This window comes from Cyrtonyx montezumae, unplaced genomic scaffold (assembly GCF_038088225.1).
Source record: "Cyrtonyx montezumae isolate F1298 unplaced genomic scaffold, pur_monq_1.0 scaffold_8, whole genome shotgun sequence".
NCBI lineage: Eukaryota > Metazoa > Chordata > Aves > Galliformes > Odontophoridae > Cyrtonyx > Cyrtonyx montezumae.
Genome location: NW_027072089.1, coordinates 17,377,227 through 17,393,536, shown reverse-complemented (window position 1 = coordinate 17,393,536; position 16,310 = coordinate 17,377,227). Strand labels below are relative to the sequence as shown.

The window sequence follows — 16,310 nt, the reverse complement described above, 5'->3', positions numbered from 1 at the left end:
GTTATCTCCTCTACCAGATTTTTGCAACAAGTTGTTTTAAAACTATAATCTCTTTGAGGGGAAAAAAATGAAGTGCAGTTGAAAAGGCAGTTATGCTGAAAGATAAACACAGCAATATTACTTATCAAAACGAGTACAGTTTTTGCTTGCCTAATGAATACAACATATAGCTTTTTCTATATATACAAAACCTGAGGAAAAAAAAAAAGCTTTATAACATATAAAGTATGCAACATTATTTCAGGCATAACTGTATTGGATATGTATCTAGGCCTGAGAGTGTAGATAACACAATATAAGTGCTTTGCCTGTCTAAACATGTTAAATAAATGAGCATTCACTATCGCATTCAAATACATTAGTAGATGTACTCGCATAGTTAATTTTCCTTTTAATGCACTACACGTGACATTTGCAGCACAGAACTATGGTGTATCTTACTGTCTGATGAAAGTTCTTCCACCTCCCTACCCTTTTAAACAAACCTTTATTTGAATAAGCCTTTATGAAACAGATCTTTGGCATATCTTCTTTTCAGGAAGTTCAGTCAGTGTAAGCAAAGATAAAGCAGTCATGTTATGAAGAATATTACATAAGGGAAGATTTTTTTAGACAAAGATGGGCGCAAGCATAAGGGAAGGGAAGAACACCCTTAAGAGGAAATCTGATGTCTTCCTTGCAGCTGTTTGGTTGTATGGTGCAGTGATTTGCTATTCAAAGCAAAAAAACCTGAGAGTTATAAAAAATTATACAGGAAATTCTATGAAAAGTAATGTAAGGGGAACAGTGCCACGTAAAATATTTTTACCTTGGTTTTTATATGCTGAAATGCATAATCATGCATTTTCTTATACACTGAAAAATCTTGAAGGAAGATGGTAAATTTAAGTTTGTTTGCCTGTTTCTCTTGAACAAATCTTCAAAATTAAATATATATATATATATATATATATATAAAAGAATTTAAGGATAGGGCAGAGATGTTTTATGTTATGGAAACTGATTCTTGAATTAAATCTTTCTGCTTTTGTGTTTCCTGTAGGAGGGCAGCTCTGGTGTACCACAACCAAGGCCATCTCAGAGGGTGAAGAGCTGATTGCCTTTGTTGTGGATTTTGACTCAAGGCTGCAAGCAGCTAGTCAGATGACTCTCACAGAAGGGATGTATCCTGCCCGCCTGCTTGACTCAATACAATTGCTCCCTCAACAAGCTGCAATGGCATCTATTTTGCCTACAGCTATTGTGAACAGTAAGTGTTGAATGCTATTTCTGGCTTTGTTTAAAAAGAGAAATATTTTAAAGAATACATAAAGAACAAATACAGTAACACTGAATTCAAGAGCATAGAAACAGCACATCTTAAGACACGCAGCTCAGACCCGTGTTGGATCCTGCATAGTCTCAGATGCTCTCACAGACACAAAAGGAGGAAGAAAAGTTCTTTGTCCGCTGAGCTCACACAGAGTGCCTGACCTGCCCTCGTGTGACAGTCCTGTGATCTGTTACCAGGGGTGACAGAATCAGAAACTTTAAAAAGCAGATAAGATAGGCCTGGTAACATACAAAGTCCAGCCTTTGCTGCTCAAGTCAGATTGTTGCTTACTGTTGCAGCCTCTGGTAATAATTTACAATACTCAGTGGATTAGAATAGGTCTTTTCAGTTTCAGAATGCAGCAGCCATCATTACTTATAGCATCCCTGATTTATTGTGGTAACTTTGTTCAGTGTTGCTACCCAAGAATGTTTTTAAGTCCTCTGGACATCAATTGACCCTATCATGGACAAAATATAGCACGTAATTAAGTTCTGTCTTTACAGAGGAGGTACGTTAGCACATGATAAGTGAGTTCCTGAGCTGGCACAGTTTGGCTTGGACGTTCTGCTTATTAAATTTTGTTTCTTCAAATTTTACTTATTACTACTTTTTACTTTTTTACAGTCCTAGTACCTCCTCCTCCTCACCAAGTGCTTCTCAAATGTTAAATATTAACATAATCCCCACCAATTGTCATTCAGACCTATTGCACATAGCTTTCATTTACTTCTTTGTAAGTCTCTCCATGTAGACCTTGCATCATAACATTTCCCCATGCTTCCTGTGGTTTGCAAGTACTGTGATTAGAGGGTGAACTACTGAACACAGTATTTCAAATGTGAGTGAACATGAGTCCCACAGACATGTGATTTGCCACTCAGGTTCACACTGAACAGTACTGTCTTGAGTAGTCACACCTTCAAGATTTTCTGATGGCACTAAACAAAATATCTGTGGTAACATCTTTCGAGTCATCTGAGTCCTCCCTTTCAGAGTGAGCTGGCAGCAATTTCAATCACTTTAGCCAAAGATGTTCATTTTTATCCTCGGAGTGCAGCTGTTGTTAGATATTATCTCTGTTCACAGAATGATTAACATTATAAGATCTTTCCCAAAGGTGGTGCTGGGAGCCTCTTAGATGGACCAGCAAATTGACATTGTTTATAGCCCACAGCTGCAAAGGAACCATCAGGGAAGGGGTTACCTAGTGTAGAGGGCAAAGACTCATTTGCAGTGTTGGAAATGCTATATGATTTTGTGCAAATTCATGCAAGGCTCACTTGAGCTTTGGGAAAGGCATTTGATTTCTACAGCATCGAATTGCTGGAATCATCTTTGTTGCCCTTACTGCATTCTATAGAAAGCATTAATGATGATTGCTACCTCTGTGGCTAGGAGGAATCTACATGTATTTATTGTGGATCAGCTCTTGCCATGCAGGCTCCGCAGTAAGTCATAGTAGCCTTAGTAGTCTTAACTCCTAGAGATCTAAAGCAAGTAAATCTCCCTGTCCAGGACTTCCTGACTTCCTGCCTCTGAGTGTGACCAGGCTGTTTCCACATTTCCATGCTGAACTGGTGAAATTCAGTTTCTTCAGTAAGCCTCAAGTCAAGTATAAATCCAGCAATAAGCTGAATGCACATCTAGCTCTGAAGTGAGGCATCTTAGAGGTTTTTTTTTTCAGATCTCTGAACAAAATTTGATTTCCATAGAAAAGTAAATGTTGTGGAGTTTTACTGTTTGTGCTGTTTTCTTTTGAAATGTTTATTAACATTTTTTGTTTAAAAATCAGGATATTAGGTTGGCCTACTTGGCTTGAACTTGAATGTTTTGTCTTCTAAGCTGTTCTACTGAAACATTTTGAAACTATCTGTTGAAAAAAAAAAGAAATATTTTGTTTTTGAAGAATTTAAACATTAACTGAGCATGACTTTCTTCTCATTTGCATTGCTTTTGGGAAGTAATAGCTTTAGATCCTTTTCCTATATTGTATTCCCCCTGGAATTCCATTCACAGGAAATAAAGATAGTAGGAGTCAAATTCTTTAAGATTAACAGAAAGTTCAATTCTGTGATGAAATCCAGTCAAAGTAATTCAAATTGGACATTTTTGCCAATAATCAGAATTTGCTAAATTTTTGAGTTTTGGGCTTCCAGTTCTAAGGAAGTCTCAGTGATTCAACTTTCTAAAACTATTTGAAGCCAGTAACAAATGGTGAAATGTCAGCCTTCACATGAGATGGACATTTCAAATGCTGTGTTTTAGTAGTTCTATGTTAAATACTACAGCCCCATTAAATGTTTGTGTCTTTAAGTCTCAGTTATTCAGTGACAGAGGGAAAAATAGAAACTGGTAGTGGTGAAAATATTTTTAACAAATTCATGAGCAGAAAAATGGGCAAGCATTAACAATTGCAATTAGAGAAGCAAACTGAGTAATGTAAATTTTGGCTACATTTTTAGAGATTTAACAAATAAAGGACTTATCAATTTCTGTGGTTGGTGTCTTCAACTTTGCCCAAAGGAATTGGAACAGTGCAGCTGTCCTGTACGCATCAATACTTGAAATTAAACATGTAGTGAACTACATCATGAGCTACATATGTTTTATTAGATCGAGGCCAAGATTTTTAAAGGTGGATGTGTCAAGCAAATTAGGAATTTCCAGAGCAGCCAACTTCTTCAAGGCTAAATCAAAATCAGAGGTAGTTTTCTGTGGGAGAAATCTCAGTGAGAGTTTTGATGTTGACCAAAATGGCTCTATTTCGATGCTGACTGCAGTTGCCTGTTCTCTGATCCTGTGGTCAGCTGGCACAGTCTGGCTATACTACACTTTTATACTCTCCTATTCCCAAAAAGAAGAGAGATGCATCCAGAACTGCTGCAGGGTGTGATGCATGATCTATGGTAACTCCTAAACCATGTCCAGGAATGGGGAAAATGCTAATTGACTTAAGCCCAAAGCGTGGTAGGAAACATTCTCATGTTTTAACAACATAAAAAAGAAGCACCAGTGCTCCAGCCTGGACCCTGTCACCATTTACTTTGTTAGTATAGATGTACCCTATAGGGCTTGGATTTCTCCCTTGTTCTTACTGATAGGATAACAAGTTCAGCTTTTGTAAAGATGAAACAGGTCTTTTATCCTTCACAGACAGATATACAAAATGTTCTGTGTAGGTGTCCTTCTCACTGGTTATTAACAACTGTATGTCTATCAGTTTTGTGTAAATACACAGCATTCATTATTACTTTTCATGTGAGTAAAGTGCGTAGCCTCCAGTGCATGATCAACCTGTCTGCTCCCTCTGCTGATGGGAAGCACTCTGTGCAACTTCTCTATTGTCTTCCCCTCAGAAAGGATGCTAGCACTTCAGGATAAAAGACAATGAGAAACTGCATTATTCTTAGCAGATAACTATTTTGAATTGCAAAAAGTGGAACAGTTATAGTTTATCAACAATAAGAGGACAAAATACATCAGAAATTTTAACTGCTAGCTTTAATAACAAGAACTCAGAAAATAAACATTCTGCTTAGTATGACACTACATTCAATGGTGCAGTACCTAAAATAAATGTAACCTAGCCTGGCCTCTAGGATATCAAAGCAACAGGATGTTATAGCAGTAACTACATAAACATTGAATGGTCTGCAATTAGCACTCAGAATTGCTCAGCCGACTTATACAGGCACACAGAAAAAGCGTGATTGTCAGATATCACATGTTGAGTGATGAAGTGTAGGAAATACAGCTTATTTTTGAATTTGTACTGCATATTCACATTATACAACTTCATTTTTAAATAATTGCCTGCCCAAAACTTCTACCTTAATTAATATTAATTATTATTAAATTTGTATTAAAATAAATTTGTTCAGCAAGTGACATTTCAATAAACCTGTGACTCTGTTTTAAGCATTTTATTAAGTAAGCATGAATTTAGTGGAGAAGCACAGGGAATTAATCCTGCTGTGTTAATTGGTTGGCACTGCATGCACTATGGCTAACTTGCACCTGGTTATATTTGTTTGTAGAGGACATATTCCCTTGCAAATCCTGTGGCATTTGGTATCGAAGTGAGCGGAATCTGCAAGCCCACCTTATGTACTACTGCAGTGGAAGGCAAAGAGAGGGTCCTCAGCTGTCAGAGGAGAGTGAAGATGGTGCTCAGCAGATATCCAGTGTATGCCCCTTTCCACAGTGCACCAAAAGTTTTTCTAATGCAAGAGCTCTGGAAATGCACCTAAATTCTCACAGTGGTAAGTGCCATATTTTGGTGTATTGCCTCCTAAATTAACCTATTTGTAGAATAAATACGCAGTTGAACAATGTGTCTCCACCTATATTCTGCACCAAACTCCTCTCAGGTGCAATTTCTCTCTTTTACTAATCTTCTTTTAGATGCTGTCTGTCTCTTAAGTGTGTATGCACGCACAGGTAGCATTTCCTTACTAGTGAAGGAAGTTCAGGAATCCAAACACCATTAGACTGCTGTTGTTTGGTTTCTGGAAGATGCTTCAGGATTTCTTTCACCAAAGGTGAATCTCCTAAATAGCAGTCTTTACCTACCCTCTTTTGACTCTCTTTTCTTGTTTCTTGAAAATATTTCTTTTCCTCTTTACAAATGCAAAATGGGGATATTATTTTCTTTGTCCATGTTGCTAAAATGATAATACTAGATTAATGGAAAGTAAGACTACACAATTCTTGAGATTAAAAATTCTGGAACTCAGAAGGAATCTTATTTCACTCCCTGAAGTTCCTTTGAGTGTGCTGCTTGAATTTGTTTTGAATTAGGTCTGGGACTGCAGGCTTTGGATTTACAGAACATTTTGCTCTGGAGTTTCCATTTGCACACAAAATCTGTAAATAAGAAGACATCAATGTCAGGTTTGGGTATCTTGTTTTTCTTGTGTACACAGGCGTGTACGACAGAAACAAGGACCCAACAGAGCATTGTGGTCCTCCTGTTAAATATATGAAGTATAAGCGATGGTAATGTATGCTTTATTCACAGAAGATAGCCTGGTTCAGCTTCAGTGGTAGAGCTCACAGATAAGTGGAGGCCTACTCTATGGAATTAGAGAGATGAAAAATGTTCCTCTGATAACTTGGACAGCAATTATAAATCTAGAAAGCATCATGTTGTGGCTTTTTGGCTTTTTCTTTTTTTTTTTTTTCTCTAGAGATGTCGTAGAGTTTCTTTTCAAATAATAATTCTGTTATTTGAAAAGAAATACCTAGGGGGTGTTAGGAGATATTTTTCAGTATACAGAAATCAGTCAAATTACCATTCCACCTCAACTCTGTCCCAGTACATGTACATTCATATCCAACCTGAAAGTTTGGCACAAGAGACACAAAATCAAATCTTTGACATTGCTAATCAGTGGATCATCTCATAGAAGTCACAGTCCCAGATGATGTTTTGACTTTTCTTCAGTGCTTGGTATCTCCGTGAATAGGACTAGATGAGTGAAATACTTCCCAGTGTGGACAACACAAATAACAACCATTCTTTTAGAGGTCAGATCTTTTGTGCTTGTAGGTCTTAACTTTGAATATCAAGCTATTGCTGTTTTTAATGAGATCTACTGGTGATAGGCAAACGGTTGGACAGGATGATCTTTTCCACCCTCGGTGATACTATGATTCTATGATTCTGTCTGTGTTGTCTAGCAAATATGTTAGCGCTCAGTGAGCAGTGCAACGATTTCAACAAGAATAAGTGAATGCAGATCAGAGTGTCTTATAGCCTAATAACAAAAAACAAATAGTTTTTGAAGTGAACAAGTTGATTTCTCCTCATACAGAGAAGAATTCTGAACACTTAGCCATTGTGTGAAACAGCTGCTTCAACTCTTTGGATTTGGTGACATACACAGAGAGTTTAAAGCTGTGAGTTGTGAGTGATCATGTATTTTTGCAATCTAGAGTTAAGCTCTGAGTTCTTTGAAAAACATTGGCTTGAGGTATGGCTGAACTTCCAGTAAAAAGTTTTAGGTATCTATTAGATCAGAGACTGAAACACGAGTCTTCCCTTCTTTTTTAGTCACAAACTAGTCAGTTCAATTGGTCTTTCTTTGCTTCAGCTTCTGTAACTGGTCTCACTGAAATGGAAGGTCTGTAGAGATACTTTGCTATGACTGCATCACATAGTGTGGAAGCATATGAAGCACTATCTCCCTGTGGTGGTGGAGCTAAAGCTTCTTGTGTCCTCCTGATGAAAAAACACTTGACAGGGAACAAGTTCTAATTAAAATGCTGTGTATCTCCACTACTCAGTTAAGTCCTAGGAGAATCAGATTATTCATATTCTAAGTGTATCTCACAGATGTGAGAGTCATTGATGCTAGGAGTTCAGTGAAGAACTCCAGGTCTGACAGAATGACTTCACACAGATTGAGCCACAGTGTTATTACAGTTTTATATCATTCCACTGCCACAAACATAGTTTATCTGATGAAGGCATGTGCCTGTATGGCTAAATAGAACAAGTATCCATGATTCATTTAGTTTTCAGTAGTTCTTTCTGATGAGGATAGGCTCTGTATTCTGTTCCCACACCACAGCCAATTTGTGCAAGCAAAAAGCTGAGCATCATTAATACTCAAACTGCTACTTATACTCTGTCTGGTTTTCAGCCATTCTTCGTTTGAGGGCTATACCTCAAAAATGACATGTAATAACCTTGAGTTTCTTGACCTTGATGTGCTTTCTGTGCATTCAGAATATCCAGTGACTGTATATGGAGAACATTATGTCATCTCAGTTAGAACTATAATTTTGAAGACCTTTTCATTTACAACAAGTCCAGTCTATTTTTATCCTTTCCCTTGTTCTTTCCTTCCCTTCATCTCTGCTGAGTGGACAGAGGTACTAAAGCTCTCCACAACAGAACGCAAGTCTGTGAACCTCCTCCATCAGTTTGAGGAAAGAAATTCTGAACCAATTCAAGTTTTTTCAGAATAATTAATAAATATGCAAGATTCCTATTGGAAAAAAAAATAGTTGTTATCATTGTGTTTGTACTTTCTGTGCAGCTGACTTTCCTGTATACTTCCTGAAGGGGAAAATGGTCATTTTAACTTCTATTTCACTTATCTTTTTTGTAGGAGTGAAAATGGAAGAATTTCTCCCTCCTGGTGCTAGCCTGAAATGCACAGTTTGTACTTACACTGCAGACTCAGTGATTAACTTTCATCAGCACCTGTTCTCGCATCTTACTCAAGCTGCCTTTAGATGCAATCACTGCCATTTTGGCTTCCAAACTCAGAGGGAGCTACTGCAGCACCAAGAGTTACATGTCTCTGGCAACAAAATTCAGAGAGAAAGTGATATTGAACACTCTCCAAGTGGAAATGAAGAAGGTTTACAGCCAGCAACGGACGTGTTAAGCAGAAATGATGTTCCCCAGGGCCAAAAGACCATGCAGACTAAAGATGCAAGTTCTGATACAGAGCTTGATAAATGTGAAAAAAAGGGTCCACTTTTTCTTCCAAACCAGAGGCCAGAAACACAACCTGCAACTAATAAGCAAAGTTTTTCATACACTAAAATAAAATCGGAACCATCTAGTCCAAGACTTGCCTCATCGCCAGTTCAGCCTAATATTGGTCCTTCTTTCCCAATGGGACCTTTTCTTTCCCAATTTGCTTTTCCCCAGGACATCACTGTGGTTCCTCAGGCTTCAGAGATATTAGCCAAAATGTCTGAACTGGTCCACCGACGTCTGAGGCATGGAAGTAGCAATTATCCTCCAGTAATTTACAGTCCTTTGATGCCAAAAGGGGCTACGTGTTTTGAGTGTAACATAACATTCAATAATCTGGACAACTACTTGGTACACAAAAAGCATTACTGCAGTAGTCGATGGCAACAGATGGCAAAGTCACCAGACTTTTCCAGTGTTCCAGAGAAAATGCCAGAAGCTGTAAGTCCTAGTAATGGTCAGAGCTCTATAAGCATCCTGAATACAGCTCCTCATGCATCAGATCCAGAGAATCAGCTTCTGCAGACATCTTGCATAAACTCTTCAAATGTTTTAGATTTGATTGGACCAAACAATAAAAGTCATGACAAAGACTTTACAGCACAAGCTAAGAAGCTATCAACTGCAAGCAATGGCGATGAGAAGATAAATGGAAAACCTTCAGATGTGAAGAATCCCAATAATCCTTTAGTAGAAGGGGAAAGTGATCCTAATAAGACTACATGTGAAGCGTGTAATATTACTTTCAGCAGACACGAAACATACATGGTCCACAAGCAGTATTACTGTGCCACTCGCCATGATCCCCCACTGAAGAGGTCTGCTTCCAACAAAGTGCCTGCCATGCAGAGAACAATGCGTACACGTAAGCGGAGGAAGATGTATGAAATGTGTCTACCAGAGCAAGAGCAAAGGCCACCACTGGTTCAACAGAGATTCCTAGAGGTGACTAATCTTGGCAATCCTTGTACATCAACTCAAGAGTCAACAGAGAGCCTTGGAGAATGTTACCATCCACGATGTGATATATTTCCAGGAATAGTGTCAAAACATCTGGAAACATCACTGTCTATTAACAAGTGTGTTCCAGTTTCCAAGGGTGATACTCCCCACTCTACTGTGTCTTGCTTGGAGATGGATGTGCCAATAGATCTTAGTAAAAAATGCTTACCCCAGTCGGAGAGGACCTCCACCTCTCCCAAAAGGCTGCTGGACTACCATGAGTGCACAGTATGCAAGATAAGTTTTAACAAGGTAGAGAACTACCTGGCTCACAAGCAGAATTTTTGCCCTGTCACTGCCCATCAGCGTAATGACCTGGGACAGCTTGACAGTAAGGTGTTTCAAAATCCAGAAAGTGAAAGAAACAGCCCAGATGTCAGTTATGAAAGAAGCATAATCAAATGTGAGAAAAATGGAAACTCAAAACAGCCCTCTCCTAATGGAAACTTATTTTCCACACACTTAGCTACACTTCAAGGACTGAAAGTCTTTAGTGAAGCAGCCCAGCTTATTGCTACAAAAGAAGAAAACAAACATTTGTTTCTTCCACAATGCCTTTACCCTGGAGCAATAAAGAAAGCTAAAGGAGCAGATCAGCTTTCTCCATATTATGGAATAAAGCCAAGCGATTACATTTCTGGTTCTCTCATCATTCATAATACTGATTTAGATCAAAGCACAAATACAGAAAGTGAATCTCCTAAAGGTCAGGCTCCTTCGAATGGCTGTGCTGTGCAGAAGAAAGAGTCTCTTCCACTATTGCCAAAAAACAGAGGCATGGTAATAGTTAATGGGGGACTGAAACAGGAGGAAAGACCTGCAGCAAACCCACAACAGGAGAACATTTCCCAGAATCCTTCCCATGAAGATGGGCACAAGTCTCCTTCTTGGATCACTGAGAATCCCTTAACTGCTAATGAAAATGTCTCTCCAGCAATTCCTACAGCAGAAGAACAGTTATCTAGTATAGCTAAAGGAGTGAATGGGTCAAGCCAGGCCCCAAGCAGTGGAAAATATTGCCGACTGTGTGACATCCAGTTCAACAATCTTTCAAACTTTATAACTCATAAGAAGTTTTATTGCTCGTCACATGCAGCAGAACATGTGAAATGAAACAATTGGTCACCTTTGGTACCTGTGTTTAGCATATTGTTCCATACAGTCTAAAGAAAGCTGTTTGAATTACATCTGGACAATCAGGAGATTTCACTATTGCTGAGTTGAAGACTTAAAGGTGTAATTTCATTACAGTCCATTAGTAAAGTGTATTATTGGTGCCATTTTCAAAAATATTTATTTATTTTACCAGCAGTATTCATAGCTGTAGTTATGTTATTTTTTATTTAAAAACTTTATATTAAAGTCATTTGTAATGTTATTGTATAGTTATTGTGTAGCACATATGGTTTGCACTGTATAGTAGATTTTAAAGAAAATAGTCACAAACAATACAGAAAAGCATTTTAGAAATAGCTTCAAAAGCACTTGTGTATCCTGATTTTTTTTCTTATATGCTGTTGCAGATATATATGTATATGCTAAAATATAACTTGCAAAGAAGTTTCAACTATGCTGTAAAGTTCGCCTTAAAATTTCAATTTTTTGAACAATTGGGCTCGGTTTGCACTTTATATTTTAGCAGATACAGTACCTTAGTCATTAGGCTTTGCATTTGTATGTAGCAGTATGTTTCTGTCCACTTTCTTAATCTGAAACGTACGTTAAATGAAGATGGCAATTCTTTTCTTGTATAGTACTTGTATTTTCTTTCGCTGATGCATCTCTGTCTCAATTTTTAAACCTTTGCTGTTAAATGCAATACTTTATAAAGAATGAACAAAATTACTGGAAGCAGTATTGTAAGTAATGAGGTCATATCAATCAGTTTTATCTTTTGAAAGGCACAGTCTAAACAAAACCCTAAACTCAATGCTGCAATTATGAATCTAATTCATATATAAGATATATTTAAATATAAGAGTAGCAATACTGCAACTGGTGATCACAAAGATAATGTTCTACTTCTGATAGAAATAATTTCTCAACAAATGTTGTTACTATGCATGTATATGGATGGAATAAAATTCCAGATCATTGGAGATGTTTGGCAGCAATTTCTTTAATTTTTTTTTTTTTTTCAAGGAGGATTCAGAGCTTACAAGCTGTAAATAATCTCTTAGGAAAAGATTAACATTTTCCTATTTTCAATGGAAGCAAAGTTAAAAGAGAAAATGAGTGCAAAGGATACCTCCACTTTGAGTGAGTCCTTGCTAACTAGTCACTAACACAACTAAATCTAAGGCAGCCTAGTGAACTAAAATTTGAAATGGGAAAGTCTGAAACCAAGAAGGCCGTTCCTTTTATTGGAACTTAAGACAGTGTATTTCCTCAGCAGTAGTTTCATGTGTCAAAAACAGTGAAACAACTTGTTTTGCACAAACTGTGGTATGATTCTTTATATTTTCAGCACTCATTAAGAAAAAGAATGAATAACATTTATTTAGATTGCACTGCAGTTTGTTCCATTGTTTCAATACATAAATAACTACTTAATAATTTATATTAAAAATCTGAACAAATACACAATTAATACCCTTCACTTGCACTTGTTCAGACTTCTATACATTATTTTTGTTTTTTTTTAATTATAAAAGTGAGCTATTGATGTATTTTTTATCCAACGACTTTGAAAGCAAAACCATGAACTGAATATGTCACATAAATGGCAGTATTTAATTTAGTTCCCGTATCAACTGAAGAAACAACACAGAATGAAAAACAAAAGGGTGATATTTCAACTAAGCATCTGGAGTCGAGCATAACGATATGTTATGTCACCAGCATCCAGCAACACTGCCCCTGTTTACTTTGAAACTGAAATAGTCCATTTGCATTTACAAGTGTGAGTAAACAGGTACATGTTGATTTTATGATTTTACATGGTCCAGTAGCAAAAATACAAAAAAACACTGTTATTTACAGCTTTGATGATTAGCTGCGCTTCAAATAGAGAACACAGATGCTTAAATTGTGCCTATTCTCATTTTCAACAAAGGTAAGTGTGTACATTAATTTTAGTAGGACAAAAATATTATCCTATAGCAAATATTTTGGGTAATAAGTCTTACTAAGGATGAAAGGTGTGACAAACTCAAGCAGAGTAAAATAGACAAATCATTCATGATGATCGATTAAACATTTATGAGAAAATATCAAACTGGTATATCTAAAACCTCACAATATTTAAGATAGATGGTACATTTTGGCCTCTTTGCTGGCAGATGTTATTTTCAAATCTTCCATCATACAAAATCGGTTTAAAGAACCAAACAATTACATATAGATACATCTGCATGAAGCTGATTCTAAAAGCTTCATATGTTAGACAAAGCTTTTAGATGCAGTTGGTCAGAAAGGCACAGGTAGTATAATTTACAATTGCTAAATTCCAGGATATGTGTACACCACGACAGTCAAGGAGAATAGCCGGGTTAAAAGGAGTACCCACCTGAAAAGGGAAAAGCGTTACCACTGACATTTCTGATCAGGAAATGTTGAGGGTATCTGATATGTTGCAGAAATAACTTAAGGCTAAGCATGCTGTATTATATCTTTCCCACTTGCAAGTCCAATTTCTCTCACAACACAGAGTATACCTGGTGGCATTTTCTCTTCATAACTAATCTATTTGATGGTACCATTTTTAAAAGTTCAAAATAAGTACAGCCTGTTCAAAATAAATACAGCCTGCATGTATGGTGTCAAGTGAATTTTGCACATATTTTACACGCTTTTCTCACTTCACTGGAAAAAACTAACAGCACTGACACACGTTAAATCCCAAAGTTATATCATCACACTCTGATAGTAAAACCTTACATTACTTTCTGGAAATAAACTGAGAATAACACACAGAGCTGATACAAACAAATCTAGGATTCCTGAAACACCATGATGATAACTCCTTGGTACAGGTACTAAGGGAGCTGACTAGGAAAGATATCTTCCTAGGTTTGTTGCTTGTAAACAGAAATGATCTAGTGGAAGAGGTGGCAATTGGTGGTCATGGTGACCATAAAGCAGTCAAGTGAAAAATCTTTGATGATAGGAAGGATTGCCACCAGAACTTCAGCCCTGAATATGGAAAGAGCAGACTTCAGTTTACTCAGGGAACTAGTTAGCAAGGTCCCCTGCAAAACTGCTTCTGAAGAAGATAAGGAAATAGGGAATCATCACTTTGTTAATCTGAAGAGTGTAATGTGGGCACTCTGATGGCTGCAGAAGGCATCAATTACAAGGCACAAGCACTACAAAAAAAAAAACCCAAAAAACAAAAAGCAAAACGATATCCTATGAGGCCTGTTGAAAGCGGCAAAGATACTGATGAGACAAAAACTTTGAACAGTCATTCCAAAATGCTGAATATTGCCAGTACAAAGTTTCTGGCACTTGTTACTTCCTTTTCCTGATGGAGGAAGGGAATTCCACATCTTTCAGCTTGCCAGATCATCTTCAAAGCCAGGGCACTGGGCAACCAGGATCTGTAAGAAAAGACATTGGAGACAACAAATGAGTCCAACTCTATTGCAAATATGGGAGAAGTCAGATACCCAAGCTTCAACTTTGTTAGCCTGCCTGGTAGCACAACTAATCAACTCATCTGAAGTCTTCTGCATAGGTCACTGACAGTGCTTTGAATCCAGAACCCTTAGAGATACAGCAAAATCAATTTGAATGAATTAGAATAATGGTAGTGTTTGGTATGGAGTGAAATAGAGCATGGGGCAGGGAGGTGGGCAGAAAATCTGCACTCACATAATTAAGGCTTCATAATGTGAAGGCACATGATAAATGAATTGTGACTACAAGCATGGGACAAGAACTTTTGTGCTTGGGTGAATAGAAAACCTTAATTATGAAGTTTACAGCTTCTAAATACATGTTTCTCCTACTCCATCCAGACACATAAGTATAAAGCATATACAGAGAGATCAACAGCTCCAAAAGAGGGCAAGAAGATATAAAAATAAGTTAGATCTAGCAGATGAATGAGGTGATAAGACGAAGTCGTATAGTTCCTCATCTCCACTTAAGTGTCTTTGTTAGGGCTTTTATATCCCTCCTCATGTCATGAAACTCACTCTTCTCTAAGTGCTAGGCACCATACTTGGAAACTTGGTCTGTAGTCTGGCCTTGCATGAAAAGAATTCTTTGTGAGAGAACTTCATGAACGAATGTGATGGACACAATTGATTATTTTAATGCTCACGTTTTACAAATAAGCTAGAATTCATCCAACAAGTAGGGGTTGCAGATTCATTAGGCCACTCAGCACCTGAGCATTAACTAGCTCCCAAGCTATCACTAAAATCCCAAAATTTATACAAGGACAACTATGGGGATGGAGGGAGTCAGCATTTACTGCTCTGTTACTCTGCAAAACATAGTGAAAATCATTGAACTAAGAGAGGAAGAGACTAGGGAATTTCAGATTTACAACATGTGGAGAAGAGATGTGAGGATTCTGTCCTCGTGGTGGTTTACAATGTTTTACACTGAGCAGACATTGGGAAGGTGATGTTCTATCAGCAACAGATGCTTATCTTCAGTGTTACAAATCTTGACATGCAGTATACTTTCATGAATTATTTCAGAAATCCTTCTATTTTTATGAGAAATGTTTTTTCTGGAAGGGTAATTTTTCAATTAGTTCAAAAGAAAAAAACTTTGGCAAAGTTTACAGAAGTTTTTAATGTTTTTGTGTACTATAATTTTACTGAAATATGTCGCATCAGTAAAATACATTCAAAAGCCTTAATCTCATCTTATGAGGTAAATGTTACAAGTACCTGAGAGGTACGTGAGGGGACCTGCAGGCATGATGTCACTTTTTTAAAAAACTTTATGGTGTTAGAGGATCCCAGTGTCCCTTTGTGACAGCCACTTCACAAAAGAGGAAATAGGCTGTGCTCTGTGAGATCCTGCCCCTTAAATAACATTGTGTTTCTTCTTCCCTAAACATCAAAATATATCATAGATTCAATAAGAGATCTGATAATGACGTTCACAATACAAAAATAATTCAAAATATTCACCTTGCAGATGTCCAGCATACTTCTCTGATAAAAAATTGCTGTCCATGCTTGCCAGCCACTTATTATATAAAGTGATAATATTTTTGCATTTACTTTAAGATCATGATAAACACAATTAAACCTATAATCAGCAAAGTTAGAAAGCATTCATAGATAATAAAAGTGTCAGTTTTCTTTCTCAAGCAAAGAATTCCAAACTTTTCTTATCTACAGATAAGACTGAAGAAAAAAAGAAATGATATGTTGTACAAGTTTGTCCAGTGACACTCATAAGCCATTACTCTGGGCTCTGGAAAATCCTGTTGTGAATTCATAGCCAGTGTGGAGGAGCACAGTTCAAGCACCTTCTCTCATTGTTCAGAAGCAGAAGTAGAATGAGAGATACGATGCAGGTTCAGATAAA

The 16,310-nt window shown here is 37.2% G+C and overlaps 1 protein-coding gene across 1 annotated transcript in view; it reads left to right on the top strand.

The window, feature by feature from the left end:
• Window positions 1–11,909, top strand: part of ZFPM2 (zinc finger protein, FOG family member 2) — a 306,822-nt gene extending 294,913 nt beyond the window's left edge. The window contains exons 6-8 of the mRNA XM_065752218.1: window positions 1,043–1,249; window positions 5,353–5,577; window positions 8,434–11,909. Coding sequence (XP_065608290.1) covers window positions 1,043–1,249; window positions 5,353–5,577; window positions 8,434–10,925 — 2,924 coding nt within the window. The 3' untranslated portion in view covers window positions 10,926–11,909. The remainder of the gene's footprint in view (window positions 1–1,042; window positions 1,250–5,352; window positions 5,578–8,433) is intronic.
• Window positions 11,910–16,310: the final 4,401 nt, after the last annotated feature.